At 40.4% G+C, this 25,834-nt stretch overlaps 1 protein-coding gene and 1 pseudogene across 4 annotated transcripts in view; one reads left to right on the top strand and one right to left on the bottom strand.

Annotated features, from left to right (window-relative positions):
* Positions 1–25,834, bottom strand: part of LOC125936675 (ubiquinol-cytochrome-c reductase complex assembly factor 1) — a 104,589-nt gene that overhangs the window by 30,890 nt on the left and 47,865 nt on the right. For all 4 annotated transcript variants that reach the window (XM_049650912.1, XM_049650914.1, XM_049650911.1 and 1 more), the window contains one exon: positions 17,493–17,601. In XM_049650912.1, the coding sequence (XP_049506869.1) occupies positions 17,493–17,601 (109 nt within the window). The remainder of the gene's footprint in view (positions 1–17,492; positions 17,602–25,834) is intronic.
* LOC125937219 (uncharacterized) lies at positions 10,983–11,051 on the top strand (annotated as a pseudogene).

The raw sequence follows: 25,834 nt of genomic DNA, 5'->3' as shown, positions 1-25,834 counted from the left end.
AAGAAAAGAAAAGAAAAGAAAAGAAAAGAAAAGAAAAGAAAAGAAAAGAGAAGAAAAGAAAAGAAAAGAAAAGAAAAAAGAAAAGAAAAGAAAAGAAAAAAGAATCAATCAGCGGTAAGTTTTAATCTCTGCTCTACTACTAATATAGGACTCCAAACAAGCCATTTTTTCTTGCCAGGACTAAGTGTCCTCAATTGAAAAGATTAAATGAGGATCATCTTTGTGCCTATCAAACTTCTAGGAGATTGCCGGCCATTGAAGTGACACAAAATATAAACTGACTGCTTTGCAATTCTGACCAGTGAGGGCTAGCCCTGAATGGGGCTTCCTGTCATCAGCCAGAGCAGTCTGGACTTCCTTTACACAGTTCCTGGCCGTCACCACCAAGCGGAATTCTTCTGCCATCCATGTCTACCCATGGCTTCAGACCACAACTCCAGCATGTTACAAACCCCAAATTGGTCCCCAAATCCACTCAAGTCTCTTCTGGGCCTCTGAGCTGAGGATAATAGGAAAAGGGCCAGTTCTTTCAGGGCTAGAGCAAAAGAAGCTTACAGAATAAGTAGGAAGTCTGGTAAACTGCTGTTCCCCTACTTTGAATACTACCCTGGACTGGAAAACTCTTAACTCAGATTTTTTTCAAGTTGGAAGGGCTCTTAGAAATAATCTGGTCTAGTCTCTTCAACTTGAAGCTGCTGGTTAATGGTGGAACTAAGTTTAATTCCCTACTCTTTTGACTCCAAGACTAGTGAGTGGTTTTTCAACTCTCCCATCCTCTCCTTCCTCCAGAAGGAGGATCCTCTTCGGCAGGCAACTCAGCTTGGGACCCAAAGCACAGCAGATGATAAACACCTTCTGTCTTTGAAAGAGAAGAAGCATAGTCATAAATTATCTGTACTCAAAATACCATAGACACTAGAATTCATTTGAAATCCAAAGAATCTCAGCAAAAGGGCATAGGACAGGGATGAAAGGAGTAGTGTGGGAGACACAGAGAATGCCACGGAGTGCTTAATGGGAACCGTCTCCTACTTCCCCCATAACCAGGCACAAACCACAAGCCTGCTGATTCTTAACCCTAGCAGCTGAACTACCCAAGGCCCACAAAAGGGGCAACACACACAGTTTACACCTTTTATTATTCTGATAGAAATTTCTCTCCTGGGAGCAGAAAGAGGTCAAAAGTCCAAAACCAAAAATATATATCTTTGTAAGTCAGAGCAAAAGAAGCAGTACAGCAGACAGTTATTTAAAAAAAGGATAAAAAAAAAAAAAAACAAAGCAGAGTAGGAGGTGTTAGAAAACTCACTCCAAGTAATTTATTCACTAGGAACCACAAAGGGCTTTCCCAAGAAAAGCAAAAACACCATTAATTTCCCCAGTACCCTCCTTTCAAAGGGCTCCAAACACTTCACACATATCGTTTTAAATTGTCCTCAAAGGCTCCAAAATAAGGAGTTACTATTTCCCCAAGTTCAGATGGAGAAACTAAAATATTCATGCCCACCCTGCTCTGTCCAAGTCATCCTAACAGATTTAGCCAACTTCGACTGAGTGCCTGCAAGGCACATGACCTATGCCAGGCAGAATAAGCGAGACAAAGATGAAAGATATGATCTCTGTCCTCCAGAAAGTCAGAATCCAGTGAGGCATAACAGATGTATACATAAATCTTCAAATAAGGCAGCCTACGCTAGGTGCCATAGAAAGGTTCCAAACAGTGCCTATTTTATCAAGTGACTAAAATGTGCCAAGCACTGTACTAAGTCATTACTAGCATCATATTTTTTAAGTCACATGCTATGTGTGACTTATAGAGAAAGAAATGTAGACAATGAAAGGTAAAGAGAGTTGCCTAGGGTCTCAAGGTTGTGGCACAGCATGGATTAGAACCCAGGTCTGTCTGGCTCCAAAGCCCATGTGATGAGAGGTAAGTGCTTGGGAAGTTACACACATACATATATGATAGCAGAGCATCCTTTTCTCAGAGCCAGATAGAACTCCTATAGGGGAAGGAGCCCCCTGCTAGAGATCCCTGGCTAGAGAAGGGCCTGGCTTGGTGATACCTCTACAGAGCTCACAGAGCTCACCTGGTGGGGGTAACCTCTGCCTCTTTTGCCAAGGCTCCACTTTGGAGGCCAAGGAAGAAAGATCTGGAGGAAGAAGAGCTTATGAGGCCACTGTTCACAGACCAGATAGGTTAGAGAGAGCATGATCACCCTTGGGGAATCCCTGGATCTGAGCAAGGCTAGGTTAATATAAATAGCTCTATTTTAAGACCTCAGGACATGAAACAGATGGGGGAAAAGAGAAGATCCTCCAAATTCTAGGAGCAAAGTTGAGCCTGGAACTATGGATGCCCAATCACCATGCCAGTATTCTTCCCATTTAATAATGGGATCCTTCTGTAATTATTTTCAAATCTTAATTTCAACCTAACAAAACAACATCAACAATAACAACAGCCCTTTGATGGAGCCAGGTACTTCTGTCTATTACTATCTCAATCAACACAACTGACTTTACTCCTATCAATGGATAGGTTAGTCATTAGTTCATTCACTTGTTCTTATATTCTACCTACTTCCAAAAAAGGTTCAAGTTGGCTTATAACAAAAGGTATGTGGTATGGCCAAAAGAGCAAAAGTTTGAAAGTCAGTCAGATCTGGGCTTGTGACTTCTTGTGGTGGCCACAGCCAAGTTCTTCAACTTTTCTGCCCCTCAGTTCTCCTCAGCTACAAAATGGGTACACTCACCTCTCTAACCAGGCAATTTGTGATTGAGATGGTATCTGTAAAATGTCTGCCAGAATCTGGCCCACAGTATACATCTCAACCAAAAGAAGAAAAGAAAAAAAAAAGTAAGAGAAAAGGGTTAAGTAATAAACTGTCTGTGTGAGAGAGAGAGAGGATAATGAAAAATTATATCAAATACCTAAATAAGGGAAGCTCTGTACTTTCTGGCAGCCCTGGCAACAGGAAAACAGGATTGTTCTACTACTCTCATTGTTAAATAAAGGTATGCATATAAGTTCATCAAGACAGAGAAAGTTCTTGTTTCTAAATGCAAAAAGGTTCATGTATACTTGAGTGAACGTGTATGTGCACACACATATACACACACACGCACGCTTACACCGTTTTTCTCTCCAACAGGAACAGGGCAAATGGCTCTCCAGAGCCCTGCTGCCCCTCTGACACCACACTACTGCTGCTTGCAATGAAGTACTTCAACAGTTAAAACATTTTTGTGCCAATATTTTAAGAGTGCAGAAGGTTCCAAATTACATGTAAAATAAACAATGCCAGACTGTGAAAACTCTTGGCTGCAACGTTCTCTGATGTTAACAAGAGTTTCTTTATTACTGTAACCTTTCAGAAGTGAATAAAAATTATTTCTCTGCCCTAGTTTTGCCCTCCAGTAAAAGGGAAGAGAACAGTGACCATGGAAAGAGCTGTACAATGACCTCTCATGAAGGCTAGGAGGCTGGGAAGGGGGCAGTTTAAAACACAAAGCCTTCCATATATGTTTCTAGTCAAAGGTTAGAAATTTAGTTTGTGCTGTGCTGATCATATTGTAAAATTTTATGTTCCTAATATTTTTATGTAACTAAAACCCTCAGGGAGACCAGAGGGCATTTGCAAGAGCCCAAACTAAGCTTAAGTTAAGAAAAAACCCAAATCTTGATCAAGGTTCCTTAGCCACTTAGGGAACTTCATTACTCTGAAATTGAGTCTGAAGTGCCCTTAAAAAGAAGGGGGGGCGGCAGAAATTCTATAGGTGGCCAGGACTTAGACAAAATATGTTATTTTGCAGACCTTTGAGTCAAGGAGTCTCTGAATACTGGACACCCAAAATGATCTCAAAATGGAGCTAGTCTGAATAAAGAGAGTCTGATTTCAGCACTGCAGGAAAAGGACAAAAGTCACCATACAAAGGCAAACATGCTTTGTCCCCACACAATCCTGCCTCTACCTACACTATTCCTCTGCCTGGAAGGTTCCTCTCATCTGTCAAACACTTATCTGAAAAGATACAACCCAAATGTCATCTACTCCAAGCTTCTCTCCTCTGGGCCTTCTCAGCAATTTTTAAATATCACAATCTCTTAATACTGTAATCACCTGCTTATATGTTTGTCTTTTCCTACTAGACCGGGGAGCCAGGGACAGTATCTTCATCATCTGTGTATCTCCAGTGCCTAGCAGAGTACATGGAAGCTAGCAGGCCACAATAAAATGGATGGATAGATGGGTAAAACCTTGTTTGTGTCTGGGAACAGAAATCAGACAGAGAATGATGAACTGCTAAAAAAACAGAACACAAGCTCTGGGATTTAACACAAGGCTAGCTTTTCAGACTCTCACAGAGTTGCGGAATGTTAAGTCTGGAAGAGAATTTAGAAATCATCTAGCTCTCCTCCCCAGAGAGGTGAGGTGATTTGACTTACTTGAGCTCACCCAGAGAGTGGTCATGCTGGCCAGAACTCCCTCCGTTATACCATACCGTCCATTCTCTCTACTGTAAATAGTTACAGGTATAAAAATCTTTTGGCAGTAAGATGAGAAATATGATTAAGACTACATATTATGAGAATGCTATTTGTTACAAACAAATAACAATAGATGTCACACTGAAATTCAAATAACTTGATACAAAATGCAATACCGGAGTTGCTCAAAAAGTTAAACATAGCATCACTGTATGTCCCAGCAATTCCACCCCTAAGTAATATACCCAAGAGAACTGAAAACCTATGTTCAGACAAAAACCTGTACATGAATTTCACAGCAGCATTATTCATAAAAGCCAAAAAATGGAAAACTACCCAAATGTCCATCAATTGATAAATGGATAATCAAATGTGGCATATCCATACAATAGACTACCCCATAGAAAGGAATGAAGAACTGGGGCGCCCAGGTGGCTCAGTCAGTTGAGCGTCTGACTCTTGATTTCGGCTCAGGTCATGATCTCAAGGTTCGTGAGACTGAGTCCCAAGGCAGGTTCTGCACTGTCAGCTTGGGATTCTCTCTCTCCCTCTCTCTCTGCCCCTCCCCGGCTTGCCTTGTACACTCATACACTCTCTCTCTCTCTCTCTCTCTCTCTCTCTCTCTCTCTCTCAAAATAAATAAACATTAAAAAAAAAAAAAGGAATGGCGTACTGACACACACAACATGGATACACCTTGAAAACATTATGCTAGGTGAAAGACAGATAGAAAAGGCCACATATTATATGGTTCCATTTATATGAAATGCCTCATTATAGGTAAATCTATGGAGACAGAAAGTAGAGTAGGGGTTGTCAGGGGCTGAGGGAAGAAAGGAATGGGAAGTGGCTGCTAATGGGCACAGAGTTTCTTTTTGAGATGATGAAAATGTTCTGGAATTAGACAGTGATGGTTGCATAACACTGTGAATTTACTTAAAAAATTAAATTAAAAAAATATATATATACTAAAAATGGTGGATTTTATGGTAGATGAATTATAACTCCATTTTTTTAAATGGAAGAAAAAAAGATACAATCTCTACCCTCTAGGAGCTAACAATTTAACTGAAGGAGTCCAGACCAACATACAGGCATACTTCAGTGTTATGTGACAAGTAATGTTATACAAGATAGAGGAAGAAGGAAACAACACTTGGGTTAAAAATCTCAATGCTTATGTTAGAGCCATAGTTCCTAGTAATGATGACCTTTTCAGGCAGTACAGGGTAGTGATTAAGAGCATGGTCTCTTGAGTCTGGCAGATTTGGGTTCCAATCCAGGCTCATATTTACTATGTAAGACTGGTTAAGTTACCTTACTGGTAGGTGGAATAATGGTCTCCCAAGAGATCTACATTCTAATTCCTGGAACCTGGGAATGTACCTTATATGGGGGAAAAGGACTTTGTTGTTATGATTAGATTAAGGGTCTTCAGATACGGAGGTTACCCTGAATTATTCAGGTGGGCCCTGAATATAATTACATGTACCCATATAAGAGGGAGGCAGAAGTCCCCTAGACCCAGATAGCAGAGGAGAAGGCAACATGACCACAGAGGGAGTGATGTGGCCATAAGCCAAAGAATGCCAGCAGCCACCAGAAGCTGGAGAGGGCAAAGAACAGAGTCTCCCCTAAAGCCTCCAGAAGGAGCACAGCCCTGCTAATACCTTGATTTTGGCCCAGTGAAGCTGATTTCTGGCCTCCAGAACTATGGAGAATAAATTTGTGTTGTTTTAAGCCACCAAGTTTGTGGTAAGTTGTTACAGCAGCTACAGGAAACTAATAACTAACCTCTGATTCTAGTGTCTTCATCTATAAAACAAGGATAGATATATGACCTCAAAGGAAAGATTGTGGTTAATGTAAAACTCATATGGTATTTATAAAGTGCACATCAAAGAGAAAGTTTTAGGTAAACGTTAGCTACTACGTTTCTGTATTATGCTGAAATCCTCTTTCACAGGGCACCTGCCCATGCCCAGACCCTGCTCCCCTCAGCAGGGAGAACAGTAAGAGCTGGCACTCAGGAGACTTGAGTTCCTCTCTTTAGTTGACTTCTAACTTAAATTTATCCAGCTCTCCTTGAGCCAGTTTCTCCATCAGTTAAATGACAGGATGAGACTAGAGTAGTGGCCCTCTAACTGGGGAGTCTGTTAAAACAGACTGCTGGTGGGACCCCTGGGTGGCTCAGTCGTTTAAGTGTCTGACTCTTGATTTCGGCTCAGGTCATGATCTCACAATTTGTGAGATTGAGCCCTGTGTCAGGCTCAACATGACAGCGCAGAGCCTGCTTGGAATTCTCTCTCCCTCTTTCTCTGCCCCTCCCCTGTGTGCGTGCTCTCTGTCTCTCTCAAAATAAACGTTTAAAAAAACCCCAAAAAACAGATTGCTGGGCCCTACCACCGGAGTTTCTGATTCAGCAGATCCAGGGTGGAGCCCTAAACTTGCATTTTTAACAAGTTCCTAAATGATGTTGAGACTGCTGGTCTGAGGACCACACTTTGAAACTCTCTGGACTAGCTTATTTCAGGTTCCTTTCCAGTTTCAATAGTCTAAGACATCCAATAGATGTAGCATTCAAACAATAAACACTGCTGTATCAGACTGAAATAGTTTTACAACTAAATTCTTTTCTGATGTTAAGAAAGTGGGGGATGGGAGAGTATGAAGTACATGGTTAAAGACTAGTTTTAACTTTTGAACTAAACAGAATGAAAAATCTTAAGCAACAGTGGGAACAGGAAGAGGCTGTCCCCTTATCCAGCATGCTGGCCCCATTTTAATTTATTTTAATCCCACCTTTCTGCCTTTTCACCAGACCCCTCCCCCTCACGCCCTCCACGAGAAACACATCTAGGTGTCTCCTGAATTCATTTATTGGGTCGGCAGCGCACAGTATAATACCGCCTTTGTTAGTCTCCTAGCCCAGCTTCTCCTAGCACAGTGTTCAGTCTCCGTGTTCCTCTACTCTTAAAAAAACACAACCAAGGAGTCTCTGAAAAATAATTGTAAAATCAACTAAGGCAAATTCAGACTATGTGGAGACGTTCAGACTCTAAATGCTGGAAAAAGAAACAAATTCAGAACATTGTTAGCATTCTCACCTGTCCTTTTTTCCCCTTAATCTCTATTAGTCCTATTGAGTAGGAAACCTCTGCCGTATTGGATTAGAAAGTCTGAATAAAAGGGGCCTCAGCCTGGGGACTGTGCTGAAGAAATGGAATGCCTCGAGATTCGAGAAAAGCTGTCCTCTTGGCCTTTGGAAGTCCTTGGTAAGAAGACCAGGGAGAAGGAAACTGCCATGAAACTGACCCCCCCCCCCCCCCCCCCCCGTGAGGGATCACAGTATAATAAAGTGGATACTGGACTGGGAACCAGCATCCCCTAGTTTGGGTACTCATTCTGCTATTTTCTAGCTGCATGACCTCGGGCAAATCAATTAACTTCTCTGGGACCGCATTTTCTCACCACATAAATTAAAACAGTGGGACCAGATCTATAGTCCTCACCCTGAGATGTACATCAGAAATTTTCTGGGGATATGTTTCAAAATTAACACATCTGAGCCCCTTCAGATTGAGAACCACTGAATGAGAGATATCTGAGGCACTCCATCTAACATCCTAAGGTTCATTTATCCCATAAAGTGAATTAGAAATATAAATGATGAAGAGAGCCAAGGAACCCAGGAGGAAGGTCAGGGAGAGAAAAATGAAACTCTTTTCGGGGAGAGGGTGGTCAGAGAAATTGAATCCAGGTGTGATAAGAGACCATTCATTAAGTCAGTATTTGAAAGATAGTGCTGCCCAGTCACTAATAATAGAAGCAAGGACGTGTGTTCACTCAACAGGTATCTGAGGGGTGACTGTGTCAGGCACTCTGTGTAAGACACCAGGAATCCTAGGATCCTCATCCCATCTAATGGGCATGACCTACACAAACCCACAATTACAGTAGAGCATGGTAAGCCCTCTCTCAGAAGTTTGTGCAAAGTGCTACAGCAATAGAGAGAAGGGAGTGGCCAAATATACCAATTATTATGGTGGGGGAGGGAATGCTGGGAAAAGCTGCGTGTAAGAGGTACTATCCAGATGCATACTATAGCATCAGTGACAATCTGGCATGTATGTGTGCGTATAGACGCGCTTGAGCATGAACATTTGTGTATTAGAGGTTTGTTGGCAATCAGACTAAAGAGGTAGGCAGGGTCTAGAATATGAAGATTTCTTCCCCCCCCCCCCCGCCCCATTTTTCACTTTGAAAATCAAACTTAAAAAATGTAAGAGTAGTAAAACAAAAATTTGTATGATTTTTAGATTCACAATTGTTAATATTTTGTAATATTTGCTTCATGTCTCTCTCTGCGCACGCACACACACACACACACACCCTTTTTTCTTTTGCTAAACTATGTGAAAATATCAAAACATTTCAATCCTAAATACTGTATCTTCTAAGAACATTCTCCTATATAACTATGAAGAGTTCTACATACCATTGCTAAGATGTTTGAATTTTGTTCCTCAGATTTCTAGACAGAGGAGGGATCCAATCAGATGTAGAAATTGGAAAAACCTCTGGTGGTTTATGTGGTGACAGGGTTCACTAGAGTAGAGAAAGTCCAGGAACTAGTTAGGAGGCCGTGTGCAATAAAGGAGAGATGATGAGGGTGGATATAAGCAATGGAACAGAAGGGAGGATAAAATCCAAAGATATTTTCGGCAGAAAAGTGACAGGACAATTTGGGTACAGAGGATGAGGCAGGGGTTGAGGAAGACTAAGAATTCCAGCGGGTGGAGGGGGTGCTGGATTGATAGAGATGACAGCAGAAGCAAGACAAGAAACCTAGGAAGAACAGGTTCATGGAGCTATTTATCCCATCTCCTGAGGGAGATGTGTTTATTTATTTTTAATGTTTTGTTTTTCTTTTTGAGAGACAGAGAGAGAAGACCACGAGCAGGGGAGGGGCAGAGTGAGAGGGAGACACAGAATCTGAAGCAGGCTCCAGGCTCCGAGCAGTCAGCACAGAGCCCAATGCTGGGCTCGAACCCATGAACCGTGAGATCATGACCTGAATTAAAGTCAAATGCTTAACCGACTGAGCCACCCAGGAGCTCCCAGAGATTTATTTAGAAGAACCATTAACCCCTGAAAGGGAGATGTGGAAAATGGCGGGGTGCTCAGTACACACAGGTCTAAGCAGTATTAGAATCTATGGTACAAAAGATGTCAAAGGGAACTGGGCACTTAGAGAGACTGGAGGCAATAAATGAATGAATGAATGAATGAATATATATATACACATATATATATATATACATACATATATATATATATATGTATATATATATATACACGATATATATATACATGATATATATATATGTATGTATATATATATATACGATAGGTTGGAGAGGTAAACAGTTCTGAAATGATGAACTGAATTAGGAGTATGAAGAGTATTTAAGAAGTGTATCTTAGGTGTCCATGCACCAAGGCAGCCAGGGCTTTCAAAATGGTTCAAAATGGTTCACTGAATGGTTTCAAAAAGTTCACTGTCTTTCTCCTACAGAAATTCCATGAGGGAAACTGAAGATAACAAAGGGGATCATATTCACTTACCGATTTACTCAGTCAAGAAACATTTACTTAATGCCTACTGAGTATAAAGCTCCATTTTAGGTACCATAGGAATACAAAGATAAACAAATATGAATCAGACCTCAGTTAATTCACAATCTATAACTGGGATGTAAAAACAGCCATGAGAGAGATAAATGATCGTGTGCATAGATAGAATTAGATTCAATTTAAATTCAATTCAGAAAGGTTTATAACTTCTTTTTCAGGGACAATCCCTGAAATAAAGTGAGTCCAATATGCAACCCAGAAGGACAGGCCAACCAAGCCATCAGACTAGCATTCCGAATGTGTGCTCCCAGGGATCTGATCAGTGACAAAACTGCCTAAAGCATGTACTCCAAGCGCTCTTGCTACTTCTTAAGACCTGAGGTTAGGAAACTTGTGTGAAGAATGCATCTACTAAAGATACATCTCAGTTGGACCCTGCTAAAGTTCATGAGCCAATCCCAAAATGAAATTGCTCTGCCTTCTAAGAATTTAGGCTTCTCTCACCTAATAAACAAATATCCACTCCAACAGCTTAGGACATTTAATTTTTTTTTTTTTTTTTTTTTTTTTTGAGAGAGAGTGCGTGCACATGAGTGTCCATGCACATGTGAGCGGGGAAGGGACAGAGGGAGAGAGAGAGAATACCAAGCAGGCTCCACACCCAGCGCAGAGCCTTATGGACTCTGGGATCATGATCTGAGCAGAAATCAAGAATCCAACACCTAAAAGACTAGCCACCCAGGTATCCCCCAGCTTAGGATATTTAAAAACAAAAACAAAAACTTCCCAAAAGAAGGACTGATTTCTGAGAACATGTCTTATTTAAAAGAAAATTTTAAAAGAGAGGTTAGAAGCTTTTGCGCAGTGGCAGTATCATAGCCAATGAGGTTTATCCGAGGTGCGATTATTGCTAATTAAAAGAGAGGTTAGAGTGGGAGAGAACCAAAGCATAAGAGACTCTTAAAAACTGAGAACAAACTGAGGGCTGATGGAGGGTGGGAGGGAGGGGAGGGTGGGTGATGGGTATTGAAGAGGGCATCTTTTGGGATGAGCACTGGGTGTTGTATGGAAACGATTTTGACAATAAATTTCATATATTTAAATTAATTAATTAATTAAAAATAAAATTTTTTTTATTTTTTATTTAAAAAAAATTTTTTTTAACGTTTATTTATTTTTGAGACAGGGAGAGACAGAGCATGAACGGGGGAGGGTCAGAGAGAGGGAGACACAGAATCCGAAACAGGCTCCAGGCTCTGAGCTGTCAGCACAGAGCCTGACGCGGGGCTCGAACTCACGGACCACGAAATCATGACCTGAGCGAAGTCGGCCGCCCAACCGACTGAGCCACCCAGGCGCCCCTACATTTTTTTTTTTTTTTAATGTTCATTTATTTTTGAGAGAGAGAGACAGAGCACAAGCGGCGGAGGGGCAGAGACAGAGAGTGACACAGAATCCGATGCAGGCTCCAGGCTCTGAGCTGTCAGCACAGACGCAGAGCTCGAACTCACAAACTGTGAGATCATGTCCTGAGCCAAAGTCGGACGCTTCAATGACTGAGTCACCCAGGCGCCCCAAACATGTCTTATTTTAAAGGCCTCAAGCCCAAAGAATTGCTCTGTATTTACACTCCACTATTCATATCATTGGCAGCAAAACTATACCCTTAAAGTGGTCCTTGCCTTTTAAACAATACCTTTGGCAGCAAGTTTTAATTCTGACCTAGAGATGCAAAGGATAGCAAAATTTTTACCTCCTGGTAATAAAACAGAAGTTTGAAGATTTTTGTGGGGAGGTAGGAAGGAGAAGGGAATGGAATTACAGCAGCCTGGAAGAAAATTTCCAGAAAAACTAAAGTATGTGTAATTCTTATTTTTACCATCCTTTATAGATTTAAAATCTTTGTTAGTTTAAAAACATAAAATGCCTCATGTATAAATTGTTTTTTAAGTCAAATCTATTAGAAGATCAGAAAGCATGGAAAAAGAAAAAAAAAAACTGAGGGTAAAGGAAACAATTTCTCATTTCTTTTTCTTCCAATATTTAAGACTAACAGAGCAAACACATATGTTCAAAATGAAAAAGGATACCTCTCCACCACACTTTTTCCAATACATCCAGCAGGCTTCCAGAATGGTCTTCTGTTATCAGTTATTTACTGGGCAAGCATTCAGCCAAGGGGCAATGACAAGCACTTTGGAGAATACAAAGGATACAACTGATGCAGCCCCCAGGCAATTCACCTGGATGATAGTCAATACACACTAGTAACAATGATACAAAATAGTAAGAGCCAGAAGAAGGGCACATATAAATTACTAAGGTACTTCCAGCTAGGGACAACTGGGATTGTCTTCTAGTATGGGGTGGAGGGATGTAAAGGAATTGGGGCTATGGTGTTTAGGCAACCTAGAGTGGTATCTCACGGGGAAAGACACAAGACAGGAAGATCAAGGCATTCAGCTTGGCTGGGGTGAAGAGTATGTGAAGCAAGGATGGAATGTGATGTTCACTGAGTGCTTCCTATGTGCCAGGCACATGTGCTAGAAGGTTTCACATATTTACAGTTCACAAAGAGCTAGAGGAAATGAGTTTGGAAAGGTAGTCTGGAGTATGATCACAGAGGACCTTGCAAAGCAAAATGCTGGTTCTAAAAAGCAAAGTAGAATTTTACAAAGGAGTCCAGTTCAGCCCACAGCTCCTCCACCTCTTTCTAGGCCCTTTGCACCACCCCATGAAGCAGCTCTGTTACAGAAGAGAACAGAAGACCTTGAGGTGATGAGAGGTTCATCCTTATTCTGGAAAGGTGCTAGCAAGAAATCATCTGAAGTCCAGAGGAGACACCTGGCATGCCAGGGACCACTGATAAGGATAAACTTGGAATTTCTTACCTACTCCTTCCCACCCGTCTTCCAAAGCTTGGAAAGCTTAAACCTGCTCATTGTAAGCCACAAGGTGGAGATGTCTGGCAGGGCAGAACTGAGAGGAAGTCGTTTAGCCAGCCTAAGGTTACCATTAACACTTTGAGCCACTGCCTTGAGCTAATTTTTATGTTTGTTTTTTAAGTTTGGTTGAAATGTCACAAATGGAAAAATTAACTAAAGCGCCCCGGTTAGCCACAAGACTGGACACACCTGGCTGCAAACCCAGCAAAAGAAACTTACTTCATTAGTAGGAGAGGCAGAAAGTGAAATTTACATCTGAAATGTGCCTGCACCAGGAGAAAGTGCTGAGGCCAAAGGCGCTGTCTGTTTTTACAGCTGCCTCAAGTCTTAGTTCTCTACTCTTACCAACACTCAGGAGTGAGGCAAGGGCCCAAGGAAAAATGGTCTCCAACCTCTTCAGCTGCAACTCAGCTCACAAAGGTTTTTAAGAACCAGTTAATGAAATAAAACAAGACCAGATGAGGTGATATAATGAACTTTATTTCCACAGCTAATTTATATGTTTAAATCCCAAATATTTTTTTTTTAGTTAGAACGCTCTAAATTATTGATGTGATTTTTGTAACCTCAAATTTAACACTTATATTTTATACCGACTTCACTAATGATATATGAGTCTGCCTTGTTTTTCACAATAGTTGGGCTCCTAAAAGCCGATAAAAAGCAAAAATGTTTTAAATGAAAATGTCCTCACCAAATGAGACTGCAATTCTAAGTTCAAGGGAGTTCTTGATTCAAATTTCTGATTCATCATTAATTGCAAATGGCTCCACTCAAAGTAATAGCCTCTAAGAATTCTTTGGCATGTAAAAAATCACCACTTCGTTGATCAGTCTTATGAATTCTACTTTTTATGAGTTTTCTTAAAGATGTACACCTGGGATGGCAAATTACACAGAGAAAGATTTACAAATTACCACCTTCAAATCACAGATTTTCAAAGCACCCCAATAATCCACATTTTTTTAAAGGAAACTGAAGCACAGAGGAGGAAAGACTTGGCAGTCAGGGTCAGAACAAAGCCACACTGGCTCCCTACTACTTTCTCCAGCCACATGTCCCTAACTTTCCCACTTCTGTAGGCTGTACGCACACGGAAGTCTGGAACCCCCTCTATACATACAATCACACTCACAACAGAGAAGTAGTTAACAATTTTCTTGCCTGCATAAAGGGTGTCTGCCTGTTTATACCATGAGTTGGGTGGGGGAGGATCAAGTCAATTATAACAGAAAAGCAATAATAGTAATTTCCCAACTCTTCCAAACCTCTGTTATTTTTAAACCACCATTTTTTATTTATAGTCTTTGTAACTAAACTGGGGCTTGGCATTTCTCTTCATGCAGGTGAACTCACAAGTCTGTAACTTGTGAGAGTGTTATGGATCATCGAAAACTTGACTATTCAAAGTGTGGTTGTCCCATTCTCACCCTGCTCCACCTGTGGCACTGGCATCACTTGAAGCTCTCTAGAAATGTAGACTCTCTGTCTCTGGCTCCACCCCAACCTACAGAATCACAATCTGTATTTTAACAAGATCCCCAGGTGGACTACAGGCACATAAAAAATGAGACACTGATCTAACACTTCTCTGTAGGGGAACACCATATCTAGAACAATTCAGAAAGAAGAATGGTTGGATAAAATGGGAAGGGGGGTGCGGAGGAAAAACTAATTCCTGCAGGACTGTACTGATGTATATGTGGACTAGAAACAAATCAAGTATCATCTATCTGATAAGCTGGCTTTAAAATAGAATTCCAGAGGCTTAAGTTCAATTCATTCATTCAACAAGTATTTATTCATCTGATGTTTACTATGTAAGCAAAAAAGCATTAAGACAGGTCTCCTGCCTTCATTAAGCATGCAGTCAAGTAAAAGTGACATTATAAAGTAACACAGAAGAAGGTTCAAAGTGTTGGAGATTGTGATGGAGATATATATGGAGGTCCAAAGGAAATTCATGGTGGAAGGTTAATAACTAAGAGGTTTCTGTAGTTCAAGAGTCAGTACCTATGGTTCATGAAGCTATTCACGTTGTAGACAGCTGTGGCCCACATGGCTCCAGCAGTCCAATGTCCAGCAGGGTTTAGTCAATAGTGATAAGAAAAACAAGCTAACTAATAGAAGAGCTACTGTGTCACTGCACGTCAGACAGCCAAGGCTTTGGCTGGCCAGGGGTGTCACTGGTTACCATTAAGTGATCTGAAACTAGCAGCACCACCCATGTCCACTGTGTGCTGCCACAGCGTTGGACAGTAAGTACTTGAGGGCATGCAGAACGCCAAGCTGCACATATAGCTTAAAGGCTGACGAGCCATTCTGGGCAGCAAAGACAGCAGAAAGTTTAGTCACATGAACAAGGAACCAAAGAACACAATTACAAAGGCAGTCAATCCACACTATCTCCAAAACAAATGATGATGATGATGATAGCAGCTAAAACTCTGACATATGCTATCCTCTTAGAATGAACATAAATGCCAACATTCTATTGTCCCAGAGAAAGGCATGTAAATGTTATTGAAGACATCTAAAAACAAACCCATGTCCACTGTGCTTCCTATATATGCAGTTCCTCCAAAGACATGAGAATTTGGAAATACGCTCTCAATGGGCAACCATCATTTCCATGATTTAGTCTCAAAGACCACAATTTTACAAAGAGTAAGCACATGATACCATCAGACAATAACATACGAGTGTGTGAAAATAATTACAATAAATAAAACATGGGGGACAACCTCCCTATGCAACATAGGTTAACTCCTATGCAACATAGGTTAACTCCTATGCAACATGGAAAAACCTCCAAGACATATTGTTGAGTGAAAAAACTAAGTACATATTTATTACACATTAGCACATAGAGGATGATATCATGTATAATAAAATATATAAACACAAAACCAATACTACATATTTTCTGTAAGAAGTTACACGGAAAAAAGCCTTAAAAGATATATACTAAAATGGATCAGTAACTACTTCTTGAAAGGAGATAACTGGCCAGGAATGAGATTGAGGAGTATGGAGATTTCAATCTCAGTTAAAATATTTTGAATTTTTAAAATAATTGTAAAGTAAAAACATATCTAATATATATTAAGTTAAAAAGCCAAGATGCAAAACTGTGTGTAGTAGAAGCCCATCTGTGTTGTGTTAAAAGAATATACATTTACACATTTGCATTTGTATAGAAAACAACCAGAAGGGGGCGCCTGGGTGGCTCGGTCGGTTAAGCATCCGACTTCAGCTCAGGTCATGATCTCGGGGTCCGTGAGTTCGAGCCCCGCATCGGGCTCTGTGCTGACAGCTCAGAGCCTGGAGCCTGTTTCAGATTCTGTGTCTCCCTCTCTCTGACCCTCCCCCGTTCATGCTCTGTCTCTGTCTCAAAAATAAATAAACGTTAAAAAAAAAAAAAAAGAAAACAACCAGAAGGATACACATCAACTATTAACAAAGGTTACTCTGGGGGAGCTTGCCTGGGTAAGAGACACTTGTTTCTACATTAAACGCTTGTTACTCTTTGATTTTTATTCTATGAATATGTATGAGTTTTATAATACATACATAAACTTTGTTTACTCCTCAGTCCATAGGGAGAACTTTGTAATGAAAACAAAAACAAAAACAAAAACAAAAAATAAATTAACCCATTTCATGACCCCTTCTGATGGTTCTGCTTTAGATGGTCCCAACTGGGAGGCAATGAAATGGGAAAAAAACAAGGATTACAATCTATTAAAATATGGTCTAGACACAAAAACACATAATATACAAAGGAAAAGATTACTCTTTGTATAACCAACTGTATTCTAATGTTTTGGTGTCATGTTTCTATTATCATTACCTTCTATGTTATATATATGCTATATATTCTCCTTTCTCAGGTTAATTATTAAATGTACTAATGTACATTTTCAGCAGATATGATGCTGAATTAGTCTAGGTTAAGCGATCAAGGACTTGTTTTTCATTTTCAGTTCCTGAGGACAGTGTAGGCCCAATGCCAGGGTATTTCCATCAAAACTAATTTAGAGGAGAACTGGTTCAAACACTGAATTGGTGTCAAAGGCATAGTGTCCTAAAATTCAATTATTATCTGATTTCCTCCATTCAACAAACCCATCCCTTCCCTCCTACCACCATTATTTGGGCTTAACAATTTCATTTCCATGCACAGGATGTCCTCACATTGACAAAACATAATAATGTGTGCAAACACATAAAGTGTCCACGGCATGTCAGTCTCCACAGAAGCAGAAGCAACTCTAGCTGAATTACCACTTGACATTAGGCAGCATTACACAGAAATCTAAAAGCAAAGCCCTTCTAGCACAGATAAAACTTCAACTCAAGTCAGGCAATCCCTCATTGGAGTTGTCCAGGATCAGAATCTGATAGCATTTACTTACCCCCATGACTCTGCCACGCTGCTCAACATCCTCCCACATGAAATGAACTATGATACGACACATGTATTTCCCACTCCGGCCTTCCTGTTTCATTCGGACTAGACACATCCTGGATGGGAAAAAGACATAAAGAGTAACTGGTTGTTTGCATTTTTTATATCACACGTGTGTAATGAGTAATTTCAGCAAAGAACACACAGAATCAAAAAAACTGGAAATGATCTTATTAAAAAAAACAACAACACTTTTACTGAGGTATAACATAGATACTGTAAAGCACACAAATCTTAAGTATATAGCTTGATGGATGTTTACATGTTATATATAGCCATGTAAGCAACACCCAGATCAACAGAGAGATTTACAGTACCTCAGAAGGCACTCTCATACATGAAAAGGACACACATTTAATTGTTAGAAGATAAGCAAGTCAAAATCCGTCATTTTACTGAATGAAAACAGGAGTCCTAAAGATGGAAAGTAATTTGCCCAATACCATAGAGTAGTCTGTAAAGATGGGTATAATGCTGTGCTGTCCAACACAGAAGCTACTAGCTACGTGTGGCTATTAGGCACTTTAAATGTGACCGGTTCCAACTAACGTGGTATAAGTTTAAGATTTGAAGATCTAGTTCAACAAAAAGACTACAAATATCTCAAATTTTTTTATACTGCTTACATGCTTACATATTATTTCAGATATAAGTGGAGTTAAATATAACTGAGTTAAATAAAACCTTCTATTAAAATTAATTTCAGAATATTTTCTTTTTACTTTTTAAAATGGAGCTACTAGAAGTGTTTAAATTAAATATATGACTTGTGTTGTTTGTCATACACAATACACACAAGGTGTGTGTCTAGGCATGGCACCTACCTAGAACACAGATCACAGAAAGTATGATGATTTTACCTATGTAATTATCAAATCATTTCCCCCATGAGAATATAAGTTCCACTGAAGGCAAAGATGAAGCCTGAATTTTTTTTTATTTTTAACCATTCTATATCCAGGGCTTAAGTATAGTAGGCACTTAGTAATTATTTGCTAAATAAGTAAGTGAATAAAACATCTCAGGGCAAAGTTTAGGGCTTCTCCTATACCACATTGCCTCTAATTAGCCCATAAAGCTTTCTTCTTAAGACCTTCCATAAGAATATAAGAATTATATTTTATTTTATTAATTAGTAAATATAATATTATACTTAATTATATATAAGAATATAAACAGGGTCATCAACTTTCCAAACTAGTCCCTAATCTCAATGAACATCCCTATTTCTATTATCTCTTATTTAAATTAAAAAAAAATTTTTTTTAATCTTTATTTTTGAGGGAGAGAGAGAGATAGTGTGAGCAAGGGAAGGGCAGAGAGAGAGAGGGAGACACAGAATCTGAAGCAGGCTCCAGGCTCTGAGCCATCAGCACAGAGCCCAATGTAGGACACGAACCCACGAACCGTGAGATCATGACCTGAGCCGAAGTCAGACACTAAACCAACTGAACCACCCGGGCGCCCCATATTATCTCTTATTTAAATTTTTAAGCAGCTACAACTGGGCTACTCACCAAAAGATAATTCCTGCTATAGTTATGGAATAGTCATTCTAAACTGACAATCCTGCCCGTTAAAATCTACTAGCAATCGTATGGTACAATGGAATGATTCCAGCCTGGCCTGTGTCAACATCTCTGTTAACAACTAAAGATGTAGAAAAGAAAACATACTTACCAAATTTGCAGATGACAAGGGGCTGGGCAGGAAGACAAATATGCTGGATGACCCTACCATGAACCAAAAATACTCCAAGAGACCGTTTCAATGGGCTGAATCTAACAGAATGAATTTGAACAGGGATAAACCTAAGGTCCTGCCCTTGGGTCTAAACGAACTGTAGGTACAAGATAGGTGAGTCATGCCCATTTACATGTGAAAAAGCCTTATAGGCTTAAGTTGACAACTGACTTCAAAGGATGTCAAGGTAATGATGAGGTTACCCCCCAAATAAATGTGATTTTAGATACAATAATGGAAATACAGTATCTTCGATGTGCAAAGTGACATTTTTGTTCCATTCAGCACAGGTCAGACTCTGCTTGAAATACTGTCCATAGTTTTGAATATCATCTTATATATACATATCTATTTTTTAATATTTACTTATTTTGGGTGGGAGAGTGTAAGCAGGTAGGGGCAGAGAGAGGGGAACAGAGGATCTGAAGCAGGCTCTGCACTGACAGGCTGACAGCAGTGAGCCTGATGTGGGGCTTGAACCCATGAACTGCGAGATCATGACCTGAGCCAAAGTTGGACGCTCTACTGACTGAGCTACCTAGGTGCCCCTGAATATTATATTTTTAAGAGACAAAAGGAAGAGATGAAAGATCAGAAGATCTATAACCTGGAGAAAAACAGGTGAGTTGCCTTAAATATTGTAGGAAAGCAATTAGACTATTTGTCCAAGAGTTAAGAGTCAGAATCAATGGGTAAGCCACAGGGGAAGAAAGAATCACTCAACACTGAACACTGAAAACAATAACTTTCTAGCAGAAGTTTCTGAAGATTTGAATGATGGAATGAATAAGCCCAAGACACAGAATGTGCCTACTTCTGAAGAGTGAACAAATGCTTTGTGAGAACTCAGCTATCTGACAAGTTCACTACATGATCTTTAATATCCCTTCCAACCAGGAGATTGGCTTATGCTGTGATTTTAAATTTGTAACCTCTGAACCCAGTTAGTGCCTAAGAAACAATACTTTATAACAATAAAAACAGGTCATGGAAAAAGACTTGGCTTCTTCACATGATACAGAATGTATTCCAAAGCAGCAACAAACCAGGGAAAGTTCAATAGTCCTTTTCCATAAAATTTTCTTAATCAAATCACTCATGTCAGCCTCTCACCTGAAAAGACACTGTGTGTTTTGATGCTTAAGTGTCGTCAGAGGCTAATTCATCAACAGCAATAGTGAGGTAATGGAATTCTTCATTTATTTGAAAATTCTGTAGTTTGTTAATACACCTGCCTTCTGAGGTTTAAAAGGCACAGATTTTCTCAGACCATAAAGTATACATTATGCTATGTTCACAAGTGTAGCTACCATCTGTCACTATCCAACCCTATCACGATACCATTTTGACTATGTTCTCTATGATGTATCCTTTATCTCCATGACTTATTCATTCCATAAACTGGAAACTCCCTCAGCCATTTTGCCCATCCCCCAACCTCTCTCCCCTCTGGCAACCATCAGTTTGTTCGGTGTACTTATGAAGCTATTTCTGCTTTTTATTTGTTTATTCATTTGGTTTTTTTAGATATTCCATACATAAGTGAAGTCATACGGTGTTTGTATTTTTCTGACTTATTTCACTTAGCATATACCCTCTAGGTCCATCCTTGTTGTGAAAACTGGCAAGATCTCATCCTTTTTATGGCTGAGTAATATTCCATTGCATACACACACACACACACACACACACACACACACACACCCCACATCTTCTTTATCCATTCATCTACGAATGGACACTTCAGCTGCTTCCATATATTGGCTATTGTAGATAATACTGCAATAAACACAGAGGTGCATATATATTTTCAAATTTGTGTTTTCATTTTTTGGGTAAATACCCAGTAGTGGAATTCCTGGACCATATGGGATTTCTGTTTTCAATTTTTTGAGGAACCTCCATACTGTTTTCCACAGTGGCTATACCAATTTACATTCCTGCCAACAGTACATGAGAGTTCCTTTTTCTCCACAGCCTCGCCAACACTTGTTATTTCTTGTCTTTTTGATGCTAGCCATTCTCACAGCTGTAAAGTGTTATCTCACTGTAGTTTTGATTTGCACTGCCCTGACGATGAGTGAGGCTGAACATCTCTCCATGTGTCTGTTGGCCATCTACATGTCTTTTTTGGCAAAATGTCTATTTGGGTCCTCTGCCCATTTTTAATTGGATTATTTATTTGTGGTGGAATGCTGGGTCATAGAAGTTCTTTATAGACTTTGGACATTAACCTCTTATCATATAGATCATTTGTCAATATCTTCTCCCTCCCATTCAGTAGGTTGCCTTTTTTATTTTGTTAATGGTTTCCTTCACTATGAAAAGATTTTTCTTTTGGTGTAGTCCAAGGCTGGTCTTCCTACTGTCCCGACTTTTTAAATGAGGAAACTGAGTCTTTGAGAAGTAACTTGTCCAGAGTTACAAACCACTAGATTTATAGGTGAGATCTGAACCCTGATAATCTTGTCCCAGAGTTGTACTGTTTTTCTGCTGCCTCTAATGACTAGTACATATCTTAGAATCCATTTACTCTCTTTTTCTTTCATTTAATCTTCACAAGGGCAGTAATAGTTTCAAAACTAGCATCACATTAGAAATAGCCTATCAGGGGCGCGTGGGTGGCTCAGTCGGTTGGGCGGCCGACTTCGGCTCAGGTCATGATCTCGCGGTCCGTGAGTTCGAGCCCCGTGTGGGGCTCTGTGCTGACAGCTCAGAGCCTGGAGCCTGTTTCGAATTCTGTGTCTCCCTCTTTCTGACCCTCCCCCATTCATGCTCTGTCTCTCTCTCTATCTCAAAAATAAATAAACGTTAAAAAAAAAAAATAGCCTATCAGAAGAGGAAGACTGGCTAACTTGAGGCAAGAATACCTACAACAACAAAAAGTAACTATTGGCAGCCTAACAGGAAAGAAAGAAACTAAAAATATATTGAAAACAAACACACACACACACAAACAATAGCACAGCAACTGAGGTTCAACAACCCAGCGCAACTCAAAGACAGTCTGGCAAATTACAGTTAAGCATTACCAGGACCCCCCCAAATCATCCGGAAAAGGTTAAAGTACACTGGCAGGTGAAAAGACAATGAATGAAGCAAATCCAAAATGGTAAACAAACACGAAAAAGACATGATGACCCTGGTGCCCACCACAAAACAAAGCCAGCACCCGTCACAGGCTCTGACTGTACAACAGTTAAGTCTGAGTCACTAAGGAAACTACATTCCACAACAACTGAGAACACTAGGTTTAAGTAACAGAACAGGACAGCTCTATTTCAATTTCCATCTTGGATACATTCCTCATAATAAATGTTTAAATTAAATGTTGAGAAGCCAAATTACATTTTACTACTGATTCAACTTCATAATTTCAGAGCTCTGTTCTAGGGAAAGTGGAGAAGAAAGTGGGGCGGGGGGGGGGGGGGAACACCTCCCTGCTAAATAAAACATAATAAAAATTGCTCTTAAGAATGCAAAATAAACTTTAAAAAGAGATAACCTTCTGCTCAAACCTAAAACTCCTCAAAAAAGAAATTATTTTTAGGGGCAGCTGGGTGGCTGAGTTGGTTAAGCATCCAACTTCAGCTCAGGTCATGATCTCATGGCTCGTGGGTTAGAGTCCAGAGCCTCCTTCAGATTCTGTCTCTGTCTCTCTCTGCCCCTCCCCAGCTCACGAGTGCGTGCGTGCATTCTCTCTCTCTCTCTGAAATATAAATAAACATTAAAAAAATTAAAGAATAGATTTTTTTTATTTTTACCTTTTATAAACTTTTTTTTTTTTTTATGTTTCTGAAAAAGAAAGAGCTCACACACACAGGGGAGGGGGAGAGAGGGCAGGGACAGAGGATCCAAAGCAGGCTCTGCGCTGACAGCAGAGAAACCAATGCGGGGCTCAAACTCATGTACCCATGAGATCATGAGCTGAGCCAAAGTCAGATGCTTAACCAATTCTACCACCCAGGTGACCAAAAATAGATTACTTTTAAAAATCTTTTTACAAAGAGAGACTCTAGTAATAAAAACATTCCTGTTATTAAATAAATAATTTAATCATTTATTTAACAAGTATCTACTAAGTACCTACCCTGAGTGTGGACTTAGTCTGTATATAAACTACTCTCTGTTTAGGAGCAATTCCAGTTACCCCTCCCAAGTTTGATGATGCTCTTAAACCCACAACTTATTATTGAGGTTTTGAGCTTCACAGTACATCCTTGTCGCTCAGTGATCCCAGTGGCTCATAAATAATACTGATATCTTTTACACATAAAGAAAGCAAATAACTCAGCTAGCAAAGTAAAGAAAAAAAGGAGTGGTCAAGCCCTAGTCCTGACTCCCAACTATCACTGAAAGGTAAGCACAGCGACAGGGGAAAAGGGAAAAAGACTCACTCACTAGGAGTTTCAAAAGACAAAGGGCTAAGATAAAAATTTTACCGTAAGGCAAATAATAATAATGATTACTGTCACTGATGGCGCCCTCTAATATCAGACTTGTCACTCAAAAATGCATTTGCATTCACTCTTTAAACCTAGTTTAACTGTTTTCATTTCACAAAAAAGAACACTCATGCTCTGAGGAAAGCAGAGAAGGAAGTAAAAAGGCTTCTTCCTTGGGGTGCCTGGGTGGTTCAGTCAGTTAAGTGTTCGACTTCGGCTCAGGTCATGATCTCATGGTTTGTGGGTTCAAGCCCCACATCGGGGTCTGTGCTGACAGCTCAGAGCCTGGAGCCTGCTCCGGATTGTGTCCCCCTCTCTCTCTACTCCTCTCCTACTCGTTTTCTCTCCCTCTCTCTCTCTAAAGTGAATAAACACCAAAAAACATTTTTTAAATAAAATTTTTTTAAAAAGGCTTCTACCTCTAGACTTATAAAATGTTTTAGTGTTTCCCTATCTTAAAATAAAAAATTTTTAGAAAGTTTCCCTTCCATCCTGTTTCTCCCTTTAGTGATCACCTTTCTTAATCACTTGGAAAGTCTTAAAATGTATTTTATAATTACTTAAGTAACTTAAAAGAGCAGAGCTAGAATGAAGCCTGAACTTCTGCTTTCCCCTAAGCCACAGTGTCTCCCAGGTCAGTGTCCCTATCAGCTATTTCCCCCATTCTGTGACAGCACAGTTCCAAGAGCCTCTCCCTGCTAGATCAGACAAGGAAGAAGACAGCGACACTGCCTGCAGAGTTCCAAGGAACAACAGTCCTAGCCATGCTTTCCTCCTCTCTACCTAAATCTGGGAGGGAAGAATTCTTGTTATTCTTGCCGCTGACCTCCTGCCATGTATTGGCAGCTCCGAGTATCCTGTACCACTCGCTCTGTTTGGGCCTTCTGACAATACCAGTTGTGTTTTGGCCTTCTTTCTCCCTCATGGTAGTTTATAAGCTGCTCAGAGTGGATCTGATTTGGAATTCAATGAAGACTGGTGGGCATTCAAGACAGGTCTGTCACTCTGGCTGCTAATGAAGGAATCCCAAAGGGGACTCTCACATAGCTTGTTTCCCTTATTCTGCCATCAGCCGAGGCCAAGGAAGCAGAGCCTACATGCCCACACTCAAGCCTCAGCAGTGTGCTAATGAATGAGTTTATTTATTTGTGAGCTGGCATGCTTACCCTTTCCTGGGGCTGTGTGCATGGCTATCTCCACCTGGTTTCCTAAACTCCCTCCCGATGAAGCCTTACCTTTATGTGGGGAGCATGGGGGCCACAGGACCGTCTGTGGGCAAACAGACAAGTGGGGTGAGGCACTTCCTGAAGCCATCTCACCTGACAGTGAGCCTCCTCCAAGAACTACACCCGGCCTGTGGCCTGCCTGTCGGACCCAAGAGACCAAGCTCCTGGGTAGCAGGTACCAGTGCTTTTAGTTTATGCGGTGTTGACAAAATGATGCTGCATAGGCCTCTGGTTTGGGCAAAAACTACTTGTGTGTTTGAACAGAATGACTGGCTGGGGGAGGGAGAGAAGGGATGTGGACATGGCCAGGGCTCACCATATATAGCAGATCTGAAGTTGCTGGAATCCAGCATGAGCTTGAAAGCCCTACAGCTGCATCAAAACTGCTGTGGCGATTTTGAAGAGCCCTCTTGCAAAGGCCGGGAGTGTCTGCCAAGGCAGTTCTCTGGCTGGACTGAGACTGGGACCAGTCTATTTTCCAACCCTTTCCCACCTGCACAATTTATTTCCTTGTCTTCTTTGTCAGAGGCTTCTTCCCCCAGACTTATAAAAATGTTCCAGTATTTCCCCATCTTAAAATTAAAAAATAAAAACAGGGACACCTACGTGGCTCAGTCAGTTGAGCGTCCAACTCTTGATTTCAGCTCAGGTCATGATCTCACAGTTGAGGGATCAAGCCCCAAGTTGGGCTCCTCGCTGGGCATGGAGTCTGCTTAAAATTCTCTCTCTCTTTCTCTCTCTCTCCCTGCTCCACCATTATCCTTCCCCCACTTATGCTCTCTCTCTCTCTCTCAAACAAAATAAAAGTAAAAAACAAATAACAAAATGTTTCCCTTCTGTCCTGTTTCTGATTATCAATCAGTGATTATCAATCT

Source organism: Panthera uncia (assembly GCF_023721935.1).
Source record: "Panthera uncia isolate 11264 chromosome A3 unlocalized genomic scaffold, Puncia_PCG_1.0 HiC_scaffold_11, whole genome shotgun sequence".
NCBI lineage: Eukaryota > Metazoa > Chordata > Mammalia > Carnivora > Felidae > Panthera > Panthera uncia.
This window is presented reverse-complemented; position numbering and strand designations above follow the sequence as displayed.